This window comes from Struthio camelus, chromosome 2, assembly GCF_040807025.1.
Source record: "Struthio camelus isolate bStrCam1 chromosome 2, bStrCam1.hap1, whole genome shotgun sequence".
NCBI classification, from domain to species: Eukaryota; Metazoa; Chordata; class Aves; order Struthioniformes; family Struthionidae; genus Struthio; species Struthio camelus.
In genome coordinates, this window is record NC_090943.1 from 11,283,086 (window position 1) to 11,309,852 (window position 26,767).

At 37.5% G+C, this 26,767-nt stretch overlaps 1 protein-coding gene across 3 annotated transcripts in view; it reads right to left on the reverse strand.

Annotated features, from left to right (window-relative positions):
* The window catches only part of PTPRN2 (protein tyrosine phosphatase receptor type N2), a 664,108-nt gene that overhangs the window by 240,823 nt on the left and 396,518 nt on the right, over positions 1–26,767 (reverse strand). For all 3 annotated transcript variants that reach the window (XM_068934287.1, XM_068934286.1, XM_068934288.1), the window contains one exon: positions 4,606–4,670. In XM_068934287.1, the coding sequence (XP_068790388.1) occupies positions 4,606–4,670 (65 nt within the window). The remainder of the gene's footprint in view (positions 1–4,605; positions 4,671–26,767) is intronic.

The window sequence follows — 26,767 nt, forward strand, 5'->3', positions numbered from 1 at the left end:
GTTCCCTGGGTTTGTTTCAGGCTTGATTCACATACCATTTACTATTCAAATCACAGCATCTTAGCAAAAAAAAAAAAAAAAAAAAAAAGTTGTGAAACATCATGCTTTCTTGAGTCACTGAAGAATATGACCTGTTACTTTGAAATGGTTGTTGAAAACAAAATTCAACCAAAAACTGGCTTAAACAGTTATTTTTGCATTTCACTCTAACTTCCTTTGTGCCATCATTTGAAAATTTCTTAAACCGGAGCTGGACTCGCATTGAATCTGAACAACTCCAGTCACTGCTGAGGTCAGCCTGGAAATGAACTAAAAAAGACTGAGCTTTTATAATAACTCAAAACTGCTTAAGTGAAAAGAAAATGCAGTTAAATTGCTTAAGGTTTGGAAGGAATTCCAGGCCAACCAGTTCCTTCTGTGCTGGACCATGTTTCTTGGTGCCTGCTGAGCTCCTACAGGCCGGGGAGCAGGTCCTGAGGACAAGGCCAGGTGGGCTCTTGCTTTTGCATGGGACTGGTGCTCTGGACCCCACTGAATCCTGAACTCAGCAGGAGTCAGGCATAGCCCTGATACTGATAAGCAGGCCTTCCCTTCAGCAAATGCGATCAAATGCTCTCCCTGCAATCTTGTCGGAGTGCTTGGCCATGACAAGTAGTAAGGTCAACTCCTTCTTCTATAAAAGGCAAGAACCCCTGTCATGTTGGGAGCTAGGAGAACAGAATTATAAGTCCTGTTTGAGTTAGCTGCTTAGCTCTTCAGGCTTTCTACTAGAACTATGTCTTTTACAGTATCATGGAAATTATACACAGAGTGAACTCTGCCCTTACATTCATTCTCAGCTAGAGGAGGTTCTTGAAGTTTTGAAGATGACTTCAGGACTGCTGAGATTTATTTCATGTGGGAGAGATCAAACGCAAATACCTCTAAGACAACAGTCTCTTCATCATAGCTGAACAACCAGGAAGGTGTGAAAAGCTCATGATGAAGTTTTGGGTGGCACAAACTTCATGTATGACAGCCACCCAAAAAATCTTGGAGAGCTACCATACAGGAGTTTCAGAGCTGTGAAACTGGTGCTGGAGAACTCCAAACAGAAAATAAATGTCTTGATAAATACTGTTTCAGAGGTAGCTGGTACTGTATTGCACAGCAACACACGCATCCTCAGGATTTCAACACAGACACTACAAATAAGATAGATGACAAAATAATTAGCCCTTTTAGAGAGTTATGCACCACATCAAACTCTGTTCCAACTCCCTGGTACCCTGGACTATTGAATAGTCTGCCAGCAAATGTTAGATGTTGGAGAAGGTGCACTGTGGAAGTACCAGTAAGGTCCGGCATTCCACAATAGCCTAAAAGAAACTCTGCTTACCTAAAGTCCAGACAATACTTTCCAGTATATCATCCAGACCTTCCAATGAAATGTAGAACTCTTTCAAGTCAATATCCTGAAACATGAGCAGCCATTGAGGTTCCAGATAAAGAACTCATTTTTGATCCTGCTAAAGTAGTGCCTGGACTCACCTTACCATGACAAAATGCAGCTGAGCTTAGCTGTATCCAAAAAACTCACTGAAGCAGTGGAAATCTTCTACATGACATAAAAGACGATGAACTGCATTACAACTGTGGTAAACTTCAGACTATTACCCATGTCATTAATGACTATGTAGCACATATTTATGCAGCGGCATAAAAAGAATTCATTGGCCCTCCCCAGACTTGACTGAATAGCTCAGTAAGCTTGGCGTGAATTTTATAATCTGTTGCTGCTTTTGAAATGCGGTTCTTGAGAGAGAGAGAGAGAGAGAGAGAGAGAGACTAAGGAGTCCTGAGAAGTATTTCTCTTCTCCATTGAAACAATTTCCTTCTGCCACACCTAATGCTTGATTAGTCATTGGTGTCTACACATTTCTTACTGAGGCACAAATCCTGCTAATCATAGATCAAGACCTAAAACAGATTCCACTGTCCAGAGCAGCACATGAATTATTGCTGAGCTTAGTTCCTGCATTTGTTCATATAGCTGTTCCATTTGACACTAGTATCTAAGCTATTTTTCTCTAGTTATTTCAGATATGAAACTTGCTCTACAAAAACAATCCTTTACATTTTACAGTCCTGCAAATGAAGATTATGTATCCATTAACTTTGTCATGAATCTGACCGACTATCCAACAAAAAGACCATTTCTCATTCTGAAAGTCAAGATTCTAAGTCCTTTTTTATTCTAAGTACTTTTGATATGAGCATCTTGCCTTTGATTTACAGTTACCATTACATCTAATTATACTCGTACAGTGTAGAGCAGAAGAATTCCTAATTTAACAAAAGGCTCCTTCATTTTAGTAAAATACGTAGTTTCTGTTATTTTAACAGTGTTAAACACCAGGGTGAATCAAAAATGAACTGTTAAACTGGATTAGCATAGTTAGATGTAACCTGAAATAAACTGAATCTGATATCCTATCAACAAAGAAACAGCTTGGTTACAGCACTCCATTATTTTTCATGTAGGTGAGACTCTACAGAAGTGTATTCATTATGTACACAATCATAACTGATAAGACTTTAAAAGTGGAAAGTACACAGCTGGGAGAATTCACATCCAACAAAATACATAAGCAGCTGAATAAATGCTCTTCCATCATTTTAATGTTCCAAACGACTTGGTTCTTTTCACTGCTGATCACTACATCTCAAATGTAACCTAGAATGTATTCAGGCCTCAGATGTCTCCTTCCCTTTGGTTAATTCATTTTCACATTTTGCCTTCTAAGAATACATATTTGGCAGAACTGTAAAACACAATCATCTGTCAAAGTCTTTATTAATCCAAGTTGAAGCAGCAGGGTTTTTTTTAAAGCTGTGATGTTATGAATACAGGAAAGGTGAGTTCTGCAGTGACAAGTGATGACTTTTACTAAACCCAGCCCAGGGACCAGACTGGGGGGAACTCTAGCCTAAGAGCTTGTCCATTATTCTCAGTTATATTTATTAGCTGGTCTAAATAAAGCTAGGGCCTCCTCTAGACTTTGTCTCCAGTACGTTCTTAGGCTACCATGCTTACGACAACCCTGTTACTGTAATTTGGATTAATGAAGCACTTACTTAACAGGTTGTCAGTTAACCTGACTTCTGTTTCAAACATCTGGAAATGCTTTCTTTCTCCAATGACCATGATACGATAATAATTCCTTCAAAGATCATAAGATAATAAATCCTTTATAGATAAATATCTGAAGTTAAGCAGGCTGAATAGAAACTTGAGATTTTGATTTAAAGCTCTTTGACGTCAGTTGGAATACTTTAAATGATTTCAGAAGATTTGGAATCAAAAAAAATACATAGAAGCATTTTATTAGCATGAGGAATCTCACTGACTTCCGGACGACAAATTGTACTGGATGTGGCTTCCCTGGAGCCAGCCATAGTCCTGGTTCGCCTGTCACTTAGCAGAAATCAGGGCTTGAGAACAGCACAGCACAAATACAGATTTAACCCTGGCCTCAAGTTGGGACACAGCCTGAGTGCATATCCACACTCAGAATCCAGGATACACTCTCCGCCTCTTCAGTTTGCACATCTTTTATAGTTCAGTCAGCTACTGGTAAGGAGAAACACTGGTTTTCATTATCTGATGGTCTTAGCTATGATTGTTTCCAAAATCAAATTCTTACAACTTTGAACCTGAGAATCTGGGCAGATCTCAGTTTTGGTACCCCTTTAGGACTTAGTCTCTTGTTAATGTGAATAAAATTATTCAAAGAATCTCACAAATCTTGGCAAGATAAGCTCTTATTCTGATAAACTGATAAAAAATCAGAAATATCAAAAATGAAAATCAGTAGAAAAAGAAGGAAAAAAGTAATTCTTTCAGTTACAAGCTAGTCATTCATTATTCTTAATACTGAGAATAATGTAATCACAAGAAAAAGGCATTTGTCTAGCCCTGTAAGCATTCAACACTAGCAAAATTACTTAAATGAAAAGGGAAAAAACCCAAAACTATGTACACAAAATTAGCACGAGAGTTAGCAATCAACTGTAGTTCATACAAGGTTCTTAGCAGATAGCATCATCTTTATTAATAAATGATGAACTGCTTAGTGGAGTTTTTGCTTAGTGATATCACCATAATAACAGACGCATGTTTTATTTATATTTCAAGTTCCATCCCAAATAAGCAAGTCATTCACTGACAGATTCTCTCTAACATCTGAAGACTCTTTACCCCAATTTAAACTTTCATTGATCTAGATGAGATAGTACACCATCAAAACCAAGGGGACTAGTAAACAACTTCAGTTGCTGTGCTCATCTTTGGAGATATTGTTCCTGTGATATAACAAAGCTAGAAACTGCATTTCTTAAAGCTTGCTACACTTTCCTTGTAAGGGTGGTTATTTTTTCTCTGTGGGATACAGTGCTATTTGTGCAGCAGATTGTATTTTGACAGATGCAACTGTATCATAAAAAGGCCCTTAGCACTATCAGACTGGTAGCTCGCAAACATTCATGAGCTCCAGGATTTCATAAAGAAAACCCACCCACAATTAAAACGATTTTGAGAGTATAAAATGCCCCCAAGCCACTTACCTCCCCCATGCCAGTTTGCAGAATTTTCAGTCCAGTTGTTTTTTCAAGCTTCTCTTTGTTTATAGCTGTAAGGGAAATTAAGATTGAAAGAGTTACGGGAAAGCTGAAATATGCATGATTTTGCAGCATTTACAAAATAACCAACCTTCCCTTCTATCCTCAATCAATAAATTCACTACAGTTCTTACTTATGTGATCCATGGGTTATCTTTCCCTGATAGCAGCTCTGCTATTCAGTGTTTTGAATGCATAAGAATGTCATTAATTGTCCTTTATTATTTGAAAAAAAAAGCTAAACGAGTTCTGCTTCCTTGTATACACTATATCAGCTTTCAGTTCAAGAATGGTTCAGCAGTTCTCTTCAACCAAATTTTCTCAGCATCTTCCCTTCAGCGAGGCCTTGTCCCACTAGCACAGCAGCACCTCACCGTTACAACAGCAATATCACTGCATAGGATGTGTACCGGCAAATGACATAACCCTACCTAGCAGGTAAGACAAATAATTTGTCTTGCAATTTCGGGATGCAACGCACACCATATTCCTTTTTCAAACTGAGATTTTTCCTGTTTATCAGCTTCTATCTCAGTTAAATTGTTAGTATGGTCTTCACACGATTTTGGCCCGTGTGCACTCATAGGCTCACAAAACAATGTCCAACTGGCGTTCTAGGGACAGCACAAAGGAGGGATTATTCCCAGCTGTAAGTATGGGTAAGGTCACCCTGTTTTGGGTGGGAAGAGTCAGCTGGATGCACGGCCAAAAAATAGGCACCTGGTTTGTTTTAATTTATTAATAGAAATAAAGCCTTACAGCCCTGTTACAGCCTTATAACCCCTCCTAACTTTGGCCATCTAGTCATTGACTATCTAATCCAAGCTAGTAATCCAGGTTCTCTCTGTAGTCAATGAAAGAGAAGGACATCTTAATACAGTAAGTCATCCCCCATATCTTAGACATATCTGGGGTACCCATCTCTTTCCCTTGATTACAAGGACAACTGGGGTAGACTCAGCTTCTCAATTTTAGCTGGCTAAAGGAAACATTCTGGGAAGTATGCTAGAACATAACGTACACAGTTAAACTTACAGAAAAATAATGAAGGTTCACACATTAAACTTACAGAAAAATAATGAAGGTTCACACATTATTCTTTCCTTTTAGAAAAATACATTGCAATTGTTGCTATTTAACATATATTCAAAACCGTTCACAGAGCAGCAGACAATTCTTAGAAGCAATATTAATGGGAGATGATACTTTATTTAGCTTGTCCAAAGTGTAAGACAAATGACTCACGTTTATTTCACAGGTGAGTTTTGTCATTAAGGCTCACTCTCACATCATATATCCAAAATGTCTACTGACTTTAGTGCGGGCAAAGGCTGAAGAAGTTAAAATTCATGTAATTCTAATATAGAGAAACTTTTCTGACTAACTTCATGAGAAATGAATTTTGCCCATAATTTAAATGGATAGGAAAGCTCTGTCCATCCTTTAGACTCACATAGCTTTGTTTTTCTTCTTTTCAATACGCTACCTATCAAGCTGATGGGAACACGGAGTCCCAAGGTAAGAAAGCTTAAGCACTTTTTGCTGGATGACAGCCTAAAAACACATACCAAAATTTTAAAACATACAACTTAATATTTATACAGTGCTTTACACATTTACAGTTCTATTTATTCCATACTGAGTCACAGGGAAGACAGTTTTGTGAATACAATTATCTCCATTTTATACTGAAACAGAGGCAGAAAAAATTTGAGAGCACCCCAGAGGTGGTCAGAGGATTAGTGCTTGACTCACCATTAGGAGTCTAGACTTTCTGAGCCTAGTTTTCAGACTGAGCATCTGCACATATTTATAGGTGCAGATCACTACCAGGCATTTACATATGTATCTTGGTATACAGTTCCTTGCCAGTTCTGCTCCAGTGGATACCCAGGTCAGCAAGGCTATCATGCACAATGACAGGGAAGGGAAAGGACTGCGTGAGAAGGAAAGTTGCCTAGACTACATGGATCAAAGTTGCATTTTAGGCTATATTTCTGTTGCATTGCATATATTGTCCAGCATGAATTCAAAAAAAATAAGCAAATCTTTGCAAGTAAGTTTTTCAGTCTTTAGCTCTATCCTCTGGACTATGTTCCTTCACCAACACTCATGTTCAGCACCTGCCATGCCGTGTTACTGACAATCTTCTTTTTAAATGTGCCATTTCATCTCAAAGATGTGCCATGCTACCACACTGACAGCCTCATATTCAGCATACATATTAAAGGCAGATTTCTGCCAAATGCAAAAATTCACGAGAGTTATAAAAAACAGAAAGCTCCACCACTTCCTTCAGAGAAACTAAACTGTTCAACAAATGATTCTCTGGTAGCTGGGGATAAATAAAACTGCACAACCCAGTGGCTACAAAATAAAAGGAGTATAAGAAAACAAACAAGCTTAAATCCCAGCATATAATTTTTTACTATATGAAGAGTTAGCAGGAAAAATTGGGTCTGCTGTATTGCTGAACTGTGTAATTATATTACCTATTTGACTGACCTCCTTCCTATAGGTTTCCTGCAGACCTTAATTACTGAACCTTTGGTTTTAAGGTATACTTAGCCACATCACCCCCTTGCTCCCTGACACTGAGCAAAACACAAAGCACAGCTCTTATAGCCATCCTCACATAAAACCCTGACAAAATTAGGAGGCACGGATATGATACTGATATTGATTAAATCATGACCTGAAAATGGTCAAGCTTGGTCACTGTCAGGATCCGGAGAGAGCCCACAGCAGCCCATCTTTGGGTTGTTCACTCCAGGCATTTACAGGAGCATATTTTAGCTGACCTTATTCCACAAGCAGCTATAGACTACAGATAGATGAGAAAGAAGTGGCGGTAAAGTAAATTTAGATATTTAGAAGCAATCCTACTACTCATGCTCTGAAAACTGGCCCTAAATTTTTTGAAGTATTTAAATTTGCTACCTGCTAGCTTTTATTCCAATGCAAATATATAGCAGATAATATTTTTGTTGCAAATTTTATGAACAGGAAAAGAAAATTCTAGGTAACATGGTATAAAGCACATTCCTGCGAAGGGGATTATTAGAGCCATGGCTTAAAGTCCTGAAATACTAATGGAGAACTGGTAAACTTGGCAGCAAAGAAGCATAATAAAAATAGTTATTCAAAAAAAGAACAAAAAAAACCAGCAACATATAAGTCTCTTTTTTTAAATCTCCCACTGAAACAAAAAGGGTTTCCAAACACACAAAAAAGAAGGCCTTTAAATTAAATTCACTAGATGAAGGATATGCAAATTACCTGGAGAAGCAGAGCCCTATAATGTTCTCAAAACTCTGCAATAGCCTATTTAATTAGTATTTTAATTTATCAGAATAATTCTTTGCACTTGACAATTTATGCAGTATTCCATATAATTAAGCACGTAGCTACAGTGGAATAATTTTGCCTACTCTCTTTATACCAGCTATTTTAACCTGAAAGAATCTGTGGAATTCTCTTCTGTGATCTAAATTACAACAGGGACAACTTAATGGCTTTGCTCTACTAGAGAGCACGACGAGGGTGTTACTGAGTGTTTAAGGGTAGAGACCGTCACCGTTCAGAGTCTTCACTAACCTGGAGCAGGTCTGATGTATTTTTTGATGGCTAACATTTGTTCCCTTTAGCAAAGTTATCTGCCACTGGCATAGTCAGGAATTTTTCACTGTATAATTTTGTAGGTGGCAGGTTTAACTTTAGAATCCATTGGTTACTAGGAGAAGCAAGCTTCAAGGGCTTCAAGCAGACCTGCAGTTTCATTACAGCACTTCTGAAAGAAGGAAGCCCTGAGGAATGAGTAGTTTAGAAATGCTTGTGATAAGGCAGGTTGTCAAGCACAACCTCACCCTCCAACTCACAGAGTACACCCTGCCCACCTGCACGAGGAGAGCCCTGCTGCAGGGAGCTTCTCTGCCTGTCTCCCATGATACAGCAGGATTTGCCCCCTCTATGGAAGAAAACATCAAAACAGCCTTAAATATGAAGAGTGTCTCTGGGATGATGGTGTCCTCAAAAGGAAACCTTTTCTTTGTCAGCTGTGAATCTGACTTTGAGGGCATGCTTTATCCAATTAAATGTAGAAAAAAGAAGTACTAACAGCCATACGATTCCCCTGACCATTATGACATGTCCATTTTGGAATGAGCCAGTTCATGCCCTATATATTGCCTGGACCTTCACTAACTATAAAACAGATGGAGGGTAATTAATTCAGATTTACTGTACACTGTCAGGTGAATCCTACAACAACCATCCTCTTCCAATCAGTGTATTGAAAAGCATCTTCGCTACAGCCTCAATCGGAAGAACTTCATTGATTTTCTTCTCTTTGAGGAAAGGAAAGGGAAGGGAGGAAGGGAATCCAGAGAGAGGATAAGTCTTCATTACAACTTGTAACTTCTTTAACATGTCTTCCATATCTAACACAAGCAGATGTTGCATCTACTTACATCAAGTCCTTTCTTCCTCCTCTCCCTTCCCCTAAAAAAAAAAATCCCAGATTATATGGCAAACTTCATCATAGGATAGACCAAAAAGGCTGCCTCTACGTTTGGCAGACCAATGCACGGTGGCATGCGTTTACACAGCAGATATGAAAATCTTCGTCTCTTGTAATTCAATGAAAATGGATTCCCATAATAACTGGGAAACCCTCTCCCTGATGAGAAGAGCACAGAACCCCAGAGTAAACCTTTGCCCATTACTGCACCTACTGAAACTGCTAAGGGACTCACGCTGCTAAAGGAAAATGAGGCAGAGGGGAACAAACACTCCGCTATTTCAGCACTCTATAAGCCTTTTCTCTGCAGAATAACCTGATATGTTACATAGGTTTTTCCTACCTCATTCCAATTTCCTTTCTTGAAGTAATCAAAGAGCACTTTAATGAACTTTGAATTAGATACTTCAGTACCAACGTGTTCAGCAGAATAGGCTGTCTGTAATACAAGATAAACGCTCCCTCTCATGCCCCTGCACGGAGTAGTGCGGGGAGACACTGTGCTAGGCTCCCTCCCACCTGGGGCTCCTCTTCCAGTGGCTACAGCCTGCAAATTAGAAACTGCTCTTTATGGGTAGCGGTAGCATCAGGCTGCAAGTGAGTAAGTCAAAAGCACAACATGAGTATCCAAAATGCTTCAGCTAGAAGCAAAAAATGACTAAGGACACAAAGAGGAGAAGGTTTCCTTAAACCAAATTTTAAAATTCAATTAGTCAGGGACAAGTATACAGGCTGCCAGCAAAAGATATGTTGTCTTCCATTCATTACTGGGTGAATGAGTGAGTTTGTAGATTCGTGTGTAATTTCAAGTTATCTGGCAGTCAGGCCTGGAGTGAAAATGATTGCAAAAAACGTCAAAGCCACATAGTCATACTAGCGACAGTCTGCTAAATATTATGTCATATTTAATTTTCAAGTCATTTTTCAAAAGATTTTAATTAGATATTGTTTCAATCTCACGTGCATTATTTAATTTCTAATATCAACATTTCAGCGTTCAATCTGTTGAAATGCAGTACCTTGCTGCCTGGAGTAATTTAAAATATTGCTTGCAACTCCAGCAATTTTCGGTGTACGCCTTCTCTACAACCTGCTCTAGCCAATAAAACTAATAGGTGGAAATTTAGGCCAGGCTCACTACTCCCAGCGCAGCTTGCTACTTGGTTTCTCTCAGTTCTTAGTACGAAACACAAGATAGCCAGATCGACATGTACAAAATCAAGAAATTTTCCCCCAGTGTTTATCTTTAATTCTCTTCAAAAATATACACAAAAGGTGAGGAAAACAGCAGCACTGTATGTTGCCGTGAGAGTAAAACTGACCTGTACCTGAATAGCTGGAAAGAGCTGCATAATTTTTTAAATTCACTCCCTAAAATAATGTTACTTTCCCCTCTCTAAACAGTCTATCTCCCACCTCCCTAATATCCTACAGTGAGATAATATTCAAGGTAGACCAGCAAAGTCTGATGCATCAAGACCTCTCATTGGAATAGATTAGATATGCATATTATGCACATCCTTTCTGCCTGACTGCCTGTATTGATTGATTCTTACTTATTTAATAAATAGCTGCTCAACTGTATGTTTTCCTGTAACTGTCCTTTAAAATGTGAGCACACTATTCTAAAATACGATACTTAAATTGCAGTAAAGAAGTTTGGCATATATTAAATGACATTTTCATATTCTTACGGAGCTTTTAGGCTAATAGTGGGATCCATCTCTACTAACTTTATCTGTCTCAATTAAGATATCAGTCCAGCTTCCCTTTCTAACTCAGAGAGGTAAAGAGCACCATTCTGAGATAGCTACAGTTTATTTACTACACATAACTATAGGACTTGGAAGGCCTTGGTCAACCAACCCAGTTTGTTTTTTCATAGGAAAACCCTTCATAAGGAACACATAGGTATACAAATGCCAAAATACTTCTGCAGTAAAAAAGTCCTAAGTCTGTTTTCACCTACAGATAATGTTGCGGCCACAGAACTAATTTTTCAAACTTTGGTGACAACATGGTGATTCTGTTCTTAAAGTATGAGCAAAATCAGCTTATAAGAATTAGAAACAAAGAAATGTAGAAATAAATAACTTTTTTCCAATCTAAATTTTTTTTTGCAGAGCTTCAGAAAGTTGTTCTCAAAAACATTCACCTAAATAAAATTAGGAAGTTGATGTCTATCAAAAGAAGAATACTAATAACAATAAGTACTATTAACAAAAATAACCTGATTTGGTTATGTGTGTTTTACAGATACAGAATATTTTTCAATGAATTCTTAGCAGTGACAATTTTTAACGCCATCAATCATTTTAACAGTGATAATTCAATGCTAAACATTACTTGATGGAGTGAGGTGCACGCATGTGTAACAGTTTGCTTGCGTTCTTAAACTTATTCAATATTTACAGTCGAAGGTAAACCAATTCAGCTTGTATTAGAATAAAATGGAAAAAGGAATTGTAAAAAGTGTAATTCCTCCTTTTTCATCAAAATTAGTTAAGATAAAGATTCTTTGCTAAGTTTCAGCTCTGTACAGCAAATCTAGGCAGAACAACCTGAAGTGTTTTGAGCTGCAGCTAAAGTTGAATATATTCAAGCAGTCCAGAGTGGCAGGACTGGTGCTACTGGCACTATTGCAGATGATTTTCTTCAGCAGGCAGAAAATCTCTTCAGCTCTTTCTGAGCTGACCGTTAGTGTCCTGATCAACTTTTAATTGTACATTTTAAAGGCCCAAAAGAAAAACTTCACCAACATAGGTTCAGTCTTAACATTTACAAATTAGAAGGCAGGATTCTTGGTCCCAAGGGCCTGGAAGGTAAGAAGGACCACCTGGATCTCTTTCAGCCATTCCCAGTGTGTGGAACTCTTTGCCTCTTCACCTTCTCAATAGTATGGAAAGGAACACCTCACAAGTGAGCTTGAGGCCACAGTTTCTTTTTCATTCTTCCTCCCTTCCTCATCTACTCTCCTCTTCTCTCCTCCTCTTTTTGAAATAGCATTATAAAAGAACAGTACTGCTGGCTTCTTTTATTTATAGTTAAGAATGTAACAGATCCCTTTAATTTTCTTGTGATGAAGATACTACAGAAAAAATATCACTTGGATAATAGCGGTTAATCAGCTTTTCGGGGTAGCTACATATTCTAGAGCTGTGTATTCACTTTTTGCTTCTATTTGAATATTCTCTGCTTATATATATATATATTTCATTTCAGTCTGTCCGGATATTCACCAAAGCTCCTTTTTATGCTTTATTGTTTTCATATAAGGTAGAAAGAACTGTCTGTCCTCCTTAAAAACATAAACTTCTAAGTAAGATCTGTTCCCTGTCCTTTTAACTTTTCAAAAAAGTGGAAAAATTACATGCTTCTTTTTTCTTATCCATCTAATGGAAACAAAAATGTTTACCTACTTAGTGTCCAGGAAGAACAGTATCTAACTACAATTTTCTCCACTGTTCTCTCTTTTCTAGCAATATTAACTGTGGTGTCTTACAAGCAGAAAGAGCTAGGGAAGTGATCCAGAAGTTAGTACTTACACTTATAGCTTTGTAGAGAGTAGGGAAATACAGCTCTCTGGAATCAAATTGAGCTTCTGTGGTTTCCTTGGAATGGATGATCTGGTATTGGGGCTGGGGAAGGGACTAAACTATCGTTCTGGGAGCCCATCACCAACTTTTTCTATCATTTCTATTATTTCTTAATGTGAACAAACTAAAAAGGGCTCAGGAAAAGAAAGCAAAGAAGAGCGGTTGCTCAGTTAAAGCAATGTTCTACTCCTCCTGAAGATCTCCTAGGAAAATAAACTGATCCTATTTGATACTATAAGGCATAATATTTAAAAATACACATTTGGCTTCCAAATATTAAACTTCATCTTCTTTATGCTGTATTTCTTTAGCATTCTCCTATTTTCAATGCTTTGAGACTTCTCATGGAAACCGCGTGAAATGTATGAATTATTTTCACTCTCACTTAGAAGCTGTTGAAATCTTTGGACAGACACTGTATGTATTTGCAATGGTATCTAAAAAATTTAAGGGACACTACCACTAATTCTCAGCTTGCCAAACTGTCCTTATTTTTAATAAATACAAACTCAGAAACTGTCATTTTGTTTCCATCATTTCCTCAACTTCCACAGTTAATAAAACAGTACCCTCCGGGTTCATTTATTTAATGATCCTAAACACAAGTACAAGCCATTTTATTTTTTTGTTCATCTGCAACTACTCTTAATGTCATCCTCATGGCACAAATGTAACAAGACTGAGTTGGGAAAACATTAGCAATATTTCAACTGACTGGCTCACTACATCATGAATAACACAGTTAATGCACAAGGTCATTCACTAATAAAATCTATTTGTTGTACCCTCAGAATAAAATGAAAATATTTATTATGAAGGATGCCACCAGTAACAAGAGCCACAATAAAGCTTTCAGGTGAAAGTGAACAGGGATGATGTTAACTTGCCCATCATTTCTCATAACAATTTTTCATAATTCCACCTTAATAAAGACTTCAAAGGTGACTTTGCTAACCTTAAAAGGATTTCTTTAATCAATAAAGTGAAAAATTCAGTAAAAACTCCTTACAGTTGGGAAATATAGGCTCAATATTTTTTAAAGGATATAATCTTTAATCACATCATAAAGAACATCATGTTTATCCTTGAACGGATGAAGTGTAAAAGAAGGAGGGCAAATGCTTGTCTACGGAGATGAATAGGTCCTAAAAGCATTTGCAGAATTTACATATGCATGCATGTACATGTATGCACATTTCATGGGAATGAGGGGAAAAAGGATTTAACAGAAAAGATCTAAGTATGTAAAGAACGCCTACATTGCATATTCCATGGATAGCCTTACAGGAAAATATTAAAGCCTCAACAGCCAGTCTCTCAAGATGTTTCTTCAGGGTTTGATCAGTGCCTGCCCAAAGTTCAAAGGCAGTAAACCAAAAACCCCAGTGACTGGTTCCACATGGGTTTTCTCCCCACTGAGTCATCCTCACTTTAGGCAGACAGACTGATGAAGTCATACTCCAAATATTTGTTTTATTATTATTTACTATATCACCTACAAATTCTAGTCATGGCCAGATGCTGAACAAATAAAAAGTGGTTCCTGTGCAAAAGAGTTTACCTCTATCAAATGACGGGAGACAGTAAAAGTCTACAGACATATAGAGGAGCAAGAACAATGAATCAATACTAGGCAACAAGCTAGCAGAATACCAAAAGCAACATCTACCCACACATCATTTTTTCTCTTATTTTCTGGCACAGGAAGCGATGTGATCAGCTAAGCCTTGTAAATCCTTTAAAAGCTACAGTACTTTCACCTTGTCACTGTTTAGAGGAGCAGAAGAGATTTATTGGCAGGGGTTAAAATAAGAAGAAATGGCAGGACAGGGCACCATGATCAGCTATCCCAGAACTGCTGAAAGCAAAGGCAAAGCTTTCCTTTTATAAAACTGACGTGCTGGAGAGGTCTCCCTTTCACAATAGGCTTAACCTAATACTTCTTGGCATGTGGTTTAATTGGCATCATCTCTCCTCACTAACAATGCTATGAATGTGTTACGTACGATATCTCTACAAAATGAAGAAAGGATACCTGGACTCTCCCATCCCCCATGGCAGAAATTTTCCATTTCAAACCCTAATGGATTATAGGTCAGATTATAAACCTCTCATTGGTCTGGGTTCTCAAAAAATGCCATTTTGTATTTCAAATCTCTGTATGCTTGGTAGGACTCTCCTACCTTCAGGAAGAAGTTCATCTCTGGCCTGCTGACTTTTAGAAATAAAACAGAAGAAACTGCAAAAATTTAGAACTGAGGAAGACAAATTAATTGACAGGATGGGAGGCTGTGGACCAATATTATTTTTTAGGAGCTAACCATGCTGGTAAAAGAGTTTACTATCCCTTAAATTGCCAGCTAGGCACTCCTCTGAGTACGCCCTTATCCTTTTTGGGCAAAATGTGCATCATTAGCAAAAAATCTGCTATTTAAAACATTTAAGCTTACCTGGTACATTTTGACTGACATGGTTTAGATAGGATCACGGGAGCACTTGCACCAGCAGATATAAGACAGCAGTACCCTCTGTCAAGGGTATGATAACCTCTTTCATTGGCACTGATGCATTCAAAGGAGGACATCAGCCCAAAGCCTTTATGAGGCTGTCAGAGTTGTATGGATTATGCAATTTAACACATAGAAATCATTACTGCATACAATTTATGATAAACGTAAATGAAATGCCTATCCGCTTTATGCATGCATGGGCAGAGGTCACTGTTAGAGTGCCAGCAATTTCAAGCAATTTCTGCATGTTATTTTCTACAAAAATTAGCACAATAGCTTCGTTCTGGGGTGAAAATCTATAGGAGGTTTAAAAGCTCAGAGAAATGTTTCCTAACTTCTCTCTGACTGCTCTATTTGGGCAGGCAGACCTTCTCTTACCAAGACAGGCTGTGAAGTACCCTAAGGCCATGCTGTGCATGAAGCTTTCTGTGCAAAGGGCTGTGCCCAAGCAGCCAGCTCCTTTCTCCACCAGCGAGGCTGCAGAGCAGGCATGTCCAGAGCTTCCACTGGATATACCTGTACTGAGAGCTAGCCATAAAATAAATATTTCCTACTAAAAAAGAAAAGCAGATATTACAAAGACAATACAGATCACAGCTTCCTCAGGAAAGGATTTTGTGAGAAAATGGTCTGTGTGTTTCCTTCCTCCCTCCCTTCTGTAGATTGCTGGATCCCTGACTGATTTCTGAAGGGGAGGATGTTCTTGTGAAAGCATCTTGAGATACCTTTCTTATATAAACAAAATCCACCAGGACTGTTTACTTTATATATATCTATACTAATACACACATATACATATAACATGTATGTCTCAACATAAGATAAATATATATAGCTAATTTCACCCACTAATCTTTTAAAATGAATATGGAATAACGGTATAAACATAAATTAACTATAAGGTATACATCTCCACCAATCGAGATGAATGTATATTATTATCCTATGACCCTTCTTAATGTTCCATTTTAACATGTTTCTAAAATATTTATACCATACAGGGTGTTAAATTATAGCAATTAAGATCATAGTATGGTTTTATTAATATTTCATCAAGAACGTTTCATAATTTGAATTTCCCTGGTGCCCTTCTGTTGCTTTGCTGTACACTGTAGGCATGGAGGGCAGTTCTGTTTTGTTCTTCATCCTTGCAGAACTTTACCAGCATTTTGCTTTCTTTGGCCAGACATAATGTTTTGCAACTACTAGTTTTTTACTTAGTGATTGATTCATGTAATATTCTTAGGTTCCTTATGTCCTGTTCTGGGCTCCCATCCAGCACAGCAAAGACATCAACAGACCGGAGAGAGATCAGAGGAGCAACCCTGAAGCGGCTGGAGCATGAATATGAGGGGAAGCTGGGAGAACTGAGTTTGTTCAGCCTGGAGAAGAGAAGGTTAAGCAGTGACTTAACCGCTGTCTTCTGCTTCCTGGGCAGGGTTATAAAGAAGGTGGAACTAGCCTTTTGCAGAGACACTCACCAAAAGGAAGTGAGGCAATGGTCACAAGTTGTTACAAAGGAAATACTAGATGGACATAAGGGAAAAAACATTCACATAGTGAGTAAGTGACAGTCAGCTCTTGGGACAAGGTTGCCCTGGGAGGCTGCAGAGTCTTTATTCTTTGAGATTTCTGAAACTCAGGCAAGACCCCGAGCAGCCTACTTAATTTCAGATTTGGCACTGCTTTACACAAGATGTTGGACTAAATGACCTCCAGAAGTCCCTTCTGACCTAATTTTTCCTATGATCCTAAATACATATATATATATATAAAACATATTTAAAGATAGCAGTTCTTCACAAGAGATTGTCCAATTCTCTCCTGATATTTCAGAAACACTGGGAAATTCTTCCTTACTAGAAATGGGCCCTGCATCTTTTTATAAGGTGGGTATCTTAACTGCATAAAAACTAAAGGCGTCTGTCCCCAGGAGTAACATCATCTTTCACATCCTAGTTCAGCAAAGCATTTTTATTCTGGTTCAGCCTGTTCTTATTCAGCAAAGCAGTTCAGCTGTTGAATGATGGCAGAAAAGCACTGTAGAGTAAAGAAAAGAAACACGGACATTTGGGATACTTCAAAACAAACACTTGGGGTTTCTTACGTAGTTTTTGAGGGACAGAAAGCTGTGTGGTCATCGCAGTAATGCTGAACGAGGTTATGATAACAAAACTGGAGAGATGCACTGGTTTAAAAAATGTTAATGATGAAAAATAAATATTCTAGTCAAATTTTTAGAAAAAACAATAATATTAGAAACAGGCAAAGAACATAGAAGAAAAGGAATAATATGCAAAGTTGTTCAAGCATGAAGAAAGGTCTCTTGCTGAAGGAGCATAAACTCACTGCATATATGGCAGGTGACTAAACCCGAAGCACAAGGCAGACCTACACAGAGGTAGAAGGGGCATAGAGTCAGAGGCAGGGAAACAAAGACGGCCAGTGGTTCTGGAAAAACTGCCAAGGACTTCAGAGCATGTTTGTTTTGCTGTTCTGTGTATTTTGCATTCTGCAATCCAAGGGAAAATTCATAATGCAGCTTCAGACATCTAAACACGAGCTATCTAGCGAAAGCTACTTGCTAGTTTCCCTCTAGCTGACACAGATAGGCGCTTCCAGAGAGCAATTCATCTTCCCTCAGAAAGCCATCATTCCCACGTAAATAAGATATCTCTATCCATTTGATGTGCAGCCAGGACACGACAAAAGCAGTCAGGAAGCTGGACTAAAGTAACCACCAAAGATTCAAGGAATTGATTTCACTGATATGGAAATAAGAAAGTGATCTCATGAGGAAGTGGGATACTGAATTATTGGGGTGAAAAAAAGATGGAAAGAAGGGGATGATTAGGGCCGCTGGCCAAAGCCTCAGCCACCCAGACTGTAACATGAAGGGTATAATTCTTCAGACTTGTTTCCTCATAATTCTAAAATGCTAGTTTGGAACTCAAAATTCATTTGGAGTTTTCTTTAAAAAAAGCAGTATTATTTCCATTGACTTAATATCACAAGGCAATACAGTAGTTAATAATAGTAAAAGATTTTTTCACTTTAATTTTTGAACATAAAGGATAACAAAGATAGTTGTTATTAGGTACTATCTATAGCATCTTTTTTTTTTTTCCTAAATCATTAAATTGCCTTTGTTGGTCCACTGTAATTATGTTGCATTAAATGCTTTGGTGAATTGTTTCATTCAGTACTCAGCAGCCTGTTTTTAAAATAATGGAAGACTACAGCTTTTATGTTTTGATTTGAAAAAAGTAGCATTTTGTGTAATATAAGAATCAATTTCAATTAATTTCTGATAAGGTCTACCAAAAGCCTCCTCCCCCACCCCGAAAGTTTGCTGAACAAAGTTGACAAATCAGCAGGAGGAACGAGTGCCTCCAGGGTTATCCTGAAAGGATTTCGTTGTACTGGGAATTCATATAAATGGATGCACCAGCAGAAGAACACGGCTCTGTATATTACATTGTCACATAGCAGGAAGAGTCAATGCTCCTTCAGGTAACATTGTGCCACATATAAAAAATGAGCAGTTTTGAGCAATTAGTTTCACCAAAGCTCAAATGAGAATCTTCCTGCTGTCTTGCAAGTGAAGTTATGAAGGTGAAAGAAAGCTTGTTTTTCTCTTTTAGGATGGGTGAGAAGATGAATGCAAGATAATTAACAGGTTGCTGCAGCTCTTGTTTCTGACAGTCAATTTAATCAGACATTCCGTAATTTTGTATCTGGGCAATTCCTTGGGTTAAGTTAGCAATCTAATTCTCACAAAACCTCCTGTATAATGGATAAAAGTACCAAGATCCTGTAAAATGGAGATACATGTAGGATATAATTATATGTAAAGTGTATGTATGTATTTTGTGTGTATGATGTATGGTGCTGGAGTGGGATTTGCATATATTTGAATATTCATTAGATCTTTAATATCTTGTGAAACAAAATGCAATAAAGGAAGGAACAGAAACAGAGATAACAGGGAGAAGATGCATCTCTCATTTTCCTAATCTTGCACTGTATAATGATCTACCCATCTATTTTCTTATTTAAAAATATCAAAAAGATGTTCGATATTATAAATAACATTAAATAATAGACATTAATAATACATTGCATTCTTGCATTCAATTACAATCTTCAAATTAAATCTGAAGATATTAATACTTAAATAATAATTAATATAAAAATAACTTTTAAATATAGCACCGTAATACTTTGTGGAATAGTACGAATACTCTAAGAACATAAGCACAGTTAAATCAAACTGTAAATACTGTTGACAATTCATTAGAAATAATCAAAATTCACCACTTATTTGGTAATTATAATGAATAAATACATTTTCCATTATCATATTGATCATAATACTGCACTTACCTCATTCTTTTAAACAACCATATTACTACTTGCGTAATTTTGCTTTCTATTTAAAATACATTATGCCACATTTTAGAATTATTATTTCAGCAACAGTAGCATTAAAGTAAAATACCATTTTTATAAAGCTTTGCACATCTGAAGGAAAAAGCATGCAGAGTATCTAAATATGTTTTTTATGCACAGTTTGAACTATAGTTGTTCAAAGTGAAGTGTCGCCTTTGGTGTGGATAGAAGAGCAGAGCAGCATCAAAGGAGGACCAGCCATCTGATACCACAAAATGCATATACTGATTTCATATTTTGAAAGGCTTCCTTTACCTTGCATATTTAGCAGATTCAATGAAAGTTTGGACTGACCCCACTGTTTTAACGGAACTGTAATCTTTGAGAAGGACATAGAGGTTATTCTATCATTATGCTTCTTATCTGCAAATAGCATAGTAATTCAGAGACAACTATTATATGGCACATTGGGCTTTTGGGCTACAGAGATTATAAAAACTACATGTATTACTTGTATTTACAATCCTCAATAGACTATCAAAAAGGAAATACTTGAGAACACCTTTTCTAGAGTAGCCAGAGGTAGGTTTTTTAAACATCATTTTTTGCTTTTCTTAATATTATACAGCATGTTTTCAGTCTCAGACAAACAATTAAATCCATTATCAGATTTAACTTTGGCATTGGGTCTATTTGAAATTTACTTGCAGCTTTTCATTTTGTTCACCTTTTATTTTAATTGTTAATTAAGAGTCACTTTCAAAAAGATGTTCATTACTTTCATAGTAACAAAGTAAAGACTTTCTTGTCATAATCAGTATTCTGATCCCATGTTAAAACTAGCTGCTAAACAGTAACATTTGTGAAGATGACAAAAAGGAAAACCAAGAATATTTTCTATGTGGTAGGAGATATTTGTATTTCTCCCTTCAAATGACATCTGGACTTGTAGTACCCATGTCATTAGGACAGGACTTGAAGCAGCGCTTCCCACATAGATGTATATTTCAAATGTTACATATAGTTAGAACAAAAGTAAGCAAGAGCCAACAAACCTAAAACCATGAGATTAGGGGAAACGAAGGTGTGGAAGAAGAGCCCTGTGTAGGATCCTATCCAAATCATACTGAACTCACCAGGATAGGTGAGTTCACTTCCTGCCAGATGCACACAAACACATATGTTGGTTTGCATCCTCTCTCTAGAAGAGTTTTGCTTTCTCAGGGGAAAGGGGACTAGAAAATAGGTTGAAGAGAGAGATACTCAACGTTCACAAGATTATGACATAAAATGTATTCCCAAGCCATTATTTTAGCTGTCACATTACTGAGTTAGAGACTTCCATCTGGCAACATAAATAGTTTTAATAATTTCCCACAAACATTTACTCATTTTTAGTGGCAGACAGTCTCCATAACTGATCAAAAGAACCAAGGAGAACAGCTGCGCAACTAGGACAGTTACTAAACTACCATCCTGCAGGCACCTGTACTTCTACACAGTAATTGTTATATAAATGAGCTTTCCTGTTCCAGAGTACAGCTATGTTGAGTTCTTCAAATTAGTAATTTAGTTAACACAAAACACGCTTTCCATTTCACCAAAATATTCATGAATTTTATTCAAGTTCAGTTAAAATTTTGGTTAATGATGATGGAAACACAAAAAAATGTAAAGTCAAAACATACTGTTTGACTTGAAAAGTATTTTATAATTTTGCATTGAATAACATTTGCTTTGTATTTTTCTAAATTTAATTGTTTAAAAGGCCAGAATGGATTTTAAAAGACAACTGAAAATAAATATTTGGCTTTAATAGAAATAATATAAGGATATTTTGGAAAAGAACAAATTGTTCATTAGGAAATGATTAGGAAGTTTCTTTTGTTTGGTTAATGAAAAAAGCTCCATACAGCTCTTTCTGAAGCATGATTAAGATCATAATAAAGAAAATATAATTTAATTTGGTAATTTCACTGAATTTGTTTGGACTACTCTTTATCTAGAACTAAGCTATTGTAAAAGTTCCTCTTTGTCTGCATGAACTGAAGATGCACCATTTTTGGAGAACGTGAAAAACTGTTTTTATGAGAAGTGAGAACAAGACAAGCAGAAAACTTACTTTTGCTTCCATTATTAGCTTTTTCTTCAAATGCATTTTAAAATACATTTTTCTAATGAATACAATTTTTATAATTGTTTCTGTACTCTGCTATGTGCACCCCAAACAGATGAGCTCCCTGACAAAGTTTGGAGGACATAGTCAGGGAGAAACTAAGAAGTTTCTGCTAATAGTAGTTTGCTCTACTTCTTTTTTAGCAATGACTGCTGCAGAACAGAGTCTGCACTTGTGCCTTAGCTGCCAAGGGGGACTGCTGCATTTCAGCACACTCTGCCCTCTGTGGGTCCTGGCAGTGACAGGGGACAGCTGGAAACATGCCCCAGTGTGTTGGTCTGCCACAGCAATAATAGCCCTTGGCTATGAATCTCGCTTCATTGAGAATTCATCTCTGAAAAAGGATATTGTCCCTACTGAGCTTGTATTTTTTCTGTTTTGCAGGGTTTTTTGAGCACTTGCTAACTAGGCAAGGTGTCTGTTACCTGTTTGATGAAAACAAAGGTAACTGAATAATTTGTGGCAATAACAGCGATCTATAAATACAAATATTAATTTCACATATGAAATTATTTTACTTCTTTGCAAATTCTCTCCAAGTGGCTTGGAGTTACAGATTTTTCAGAACTAATTTGAAGAACTGTTTCCTGTGCATAATCCTTAGGTCATAGTTCAGGATTTGACTCAGGATTGAATCTCAGTTTGAGGTCTCAACTGTTTTGTGCGCCCCAATCTCACTGCTGTGCTCCATCTGGGTACCACAGAATGGAAACTGCAGCCTTTTGATTCTACATGGTCACATTTTCATAAGCTTTCAGTTCAATTCACTCAAAATTTCACTGCTACGCATTAGTTATAATTGGACATAAAATCACAGAGAGTTGCTTCTGTTTTGTGATCGGGCAGGATTTGCTTAATGTAGACACATAACTTTTATATAGCAATAACTGTGCCAATAAAAGTCATTTTTTATCCATACGAGATGGGAAAGTCATGAAACAAAGAGATAAAAGTGATTTGCCCCAAGTCATCCAGCAGATCACTGGCAGAAATGGAAATTCCTCACTGTCCTGAAGCCAAACTTAGCAACACTACATTCATCCGATGGTTCAGTGGTGAACACTTTCTAAATATACTGATTGCTTAACATGTTCACTCCAGGCCTAGGACTGGAATTTGTAATCAAATACTGCCACTGAGGGGTTTCAAGATGAAAGGGAATATGTAAAAGGAAAATAAAACTTTAGTGCCAAAGTGCTGCCTCACTTTTTTAACCTCATTTTTTAACCTCAGCTAACCGTTTATTTGAAGAAAGGTAAGAGAAATTCTTGTGGGAAAAGGAGAGGTCATCTTTGAGAAAACAGCAACAATCAATGAGCACCAGTAAAATCACAGATTCTCTGAAGGATTCTTTGTCATAAGTACATCTAACAACTCATTGCACTTGGTACTTTTGGCCCATTTGAAAATGATCTGATAAAAGCAATATTATCTCTTAGATTAATAAACCAGCTTACTGAATCTGGGAGAATTCAGAGGCTTACTTGTTTATTTATCCAAAGTATTCTTTTAGCACTCTGATCTCTCAGTCTATTATTATTAATCATCCTCAAGTTGTGCTTTTCAAATACTTTGTCTCCAGCTCAGTTTGTGTTTATTATTCAGCAATTTAACCCTATGGACTGTTATATATAATCCAGATAAAAATCCATATAATCCAGATAAAAATCCATAAATTAGGCTTCCATGGGTGCTTGTGCTCCGTATCTCTGTGAAGGATGATCACAATCAAACACTTGTTTCTTGAGACAGCCGGTCAACTAGCACAATTACAAGGTTTTCAGCATGCCCTGCTGCAGTACAAGACAGAGGTAAGGCTCTAGTAGCAAGGGAAATACCTTCATACCTTCATCTTTAACTTTGTGTCTATTTCCTTAGCCATATTTATTTTCTTTACATATTGTTATTAATTCTCTTTTGCAAAAGAGAAACTGTTACATAGGCAGTACTTAATATGCCTTTATGGGTATGCCTACTTCACAGACAGTGTAAAATTCTGGGTGTTGCGCAAACATAGCTATCTCAGGTTTAACCCAGGTGGCTTGGTAGCCCCGCTGTGTTGCCACAACAGTGTGAAGGTCAATATGAGTGATTGGTCCAAGGTGCCACAGATAGATAAACTACTAGCAGCACATGCTAACTTAAACCCTTTGAAATATTGACATTCTTTTGATTTTTCACCTGCTGATGTGAAGGGAAAGTGGGTTCAAAGTCTGGGAGAAGAGTTCAGTTCAGCACTGAAATGCTGGCATGCTTATGTAGAGCAAAAACTTTGCCGTGGACTTTACTGAGATCAAAATTTAACTGTGGGGTTTTGGACTTTACAGTAAGACATGCTAAGGACAGAAGGTGGCTTGCAACCATGACTTCTCTTTGGATAGTAGTGACAGTTTTTGGATGAATGCTGTGGACCATTCATCATCTGAAACAGGACCTATTACAACAAATGCCAAATTGTGCTCTATTGAGCACGGAAAGATGATAAGGCTGCAATAAAAGCCTATATCCCACAGGTAATTATGATGGAGACCAGCAGAAGGAGAGAAAATTCTCAGGTTTCCAAGAGGAAAGTCATATGCACTCAAAAGATTAGTGCTAAAGTGAGTTGCACTATCTCACCAATAGGAAAAACAAACTGATGTTGCATTGATTTTGTGCCTTCTCCTTTCAAATTTCTCTAGGAACCACGAAATGTTAGGAAAATTTGCAGTGGTCTGAAGGCTTTCCTATGCAGGGCAGGGACAAGACTCCCACCTTCAGTTCCTATTTCTTTTGTAAAAGAAACAAATTTGTTGTATAAAATATCAGCAAGCATCTAGAAAGCCAGGCAACGTGCTGATACTGTTACATCTTGGTCATAAATTCCAATACTACCTCCTAGCTGTAGCATTTTCTAGCAGATATTGCCAGTTGAACAATGTTACTCCACTTCAGGTCTCCAGGTAGAGCACAAACCATGGATTAGTACTCTTCGATTCCATCAATCCAAGCAGTTGTTCACCTAAGGTACTATTCCACCTATCTAGACCATAATGTCTGAACTAGGAGTCAAGTGTGCTATAGGAGGTCAAAAACCTTGTTTAAGTCAGGGTACCTGACAGTCACAGTTCTCTCCCTATCCACAGAGCTCATCATTTCATGACAAAAAGCAATCAGGTTGGTCAGGTATGATTTCTCTTGATTAATCCATGCTGGCTATTCTCAGTCATCATCTCTTTCTTCATGTGCCCAGAAATAGCTTCCAAGAGGACACAATGTATAATTTTCTACTTTTCCTTCCAGATTCAAAGTAAGTGTGTTTGAACTGCATTCAGAGAATCTAGCGCTAACAAAGAACCATCAGGGCATAGCAATGAGATCACCATGTAACTCATCTACTTCGTACAAGGGTACTGGGCTGGGATATTCTCCCTGTGCCTTAAAAACATCTTTTGTGTGAACATATTCCTTAATTATGGTTGCAGTACTTCTTTGGTTCAGCGTTCTGGCTCATAAATTGCAATAGTCCATACCTTGGCACCATATGCTGTCATTTACAATTTCTGCAAGGTATTTGCTTCTAAATCAGACCAGCTGCACAGCTGTAAATTAGAAGTGAGGCAGGCGAGAATAAAATCAATGAAAAGCAGGGCTGCGATGCCTAATGTTGTCTACATTTTGGAAAATCTGTTTTGTCCTGGTGAGGCCCAGAGTTTCACCCTAAGCTTCACTGCTTCACAGCATTTTTCCATCTTGCCCTTCTGAAAAGGTCTGCGTATTCCACCATATTTTAGCCATCATGGACTTCATTCTTTCTATCTTGGAGGATACTTCTTGGGAGGATTTTAAGAAGTTTTAAATTGCAGCGTACTCTAAATTACTTCACGCAGCCAATGACCCCCAAATGCAAAGGTCTGAGGCCTCAGAGCTCTTGTGCTCTTACAGCATTATCTCATCTCATAGCATTTCAAGGTCTTCAAACAAGTATTCAGTCCATCTAAAAATCTTCTGGCCTTCAGGAATCAAAGCTCCAGGGTTTTTGATCTCAACTCTTTAAAAGACTTTCCTTAATCTAAAAGGCTTTAGATTTGGTAACCCCTTCTCTACTGACAGAACTTGTTACTGGAACATGGAGGGTCAGAACTGAGATGACTGTTTTTCATTTCAAATAACTCTTTGTATCTTCTTATTTATTTATTACAACAACCAATTTTTTCTTCTAAGGACATCAAGCAGCTGCAAAAATATTACTCCCTTGGTCTTTTCTTACTTGAAGTTTACCAAGAGGTCATTAAAGCATTGCTGAGGAATGAATGTGTCACTAAAGTTATCAATGTGTGACCCTTGATGTTTTTGTGGTTCCCATAGCCTTTTCATAAGGCAGTCAGGAATAAACACTTTGAGAACTGTTGCACAAGCAGCTGCTCTAAAAGGAGCTGTAATGACCTGTGAGCCAAGATTAGTCTCTCTTAAAAAAAAAAAGAAAAACACTTGGGAATACTGAATCTCTCCAGAATGCAAAGCATTGCTGGTTCTAGAGGAAACTAAATGGAGCCCTCTCTATGGACAAAAATGGGATTTGTTTGACGCGGACCTTTTGCTTTGCCTTGATTTTGTCAACACCAGTCTCTTTCAGATCCTGCCACCCCACAGTCCTCCCCTTTTCTTGTTATTTCCCCTTTCCTCCTGCTTTTTGTCTTTTTCCTCCTCATTTAATCCATCTCACTGTCACATTTCCCTTTAAAATCTTTGACTAATATTTTGTTTTTCATCCAAGTCATTGAAAGGATCTTGTTTTCTGCCCAGGATGCACTTACATATTAGCATTTCTGTTTGACTGCTGAATCAGTGCTTGAATGGATGAGTCAGAGGGGAAGGAAGCAAAAAGACCTAGCTCAAGCAGCAAATAAAGTTAACATGAGGTATGTTTAGGAAA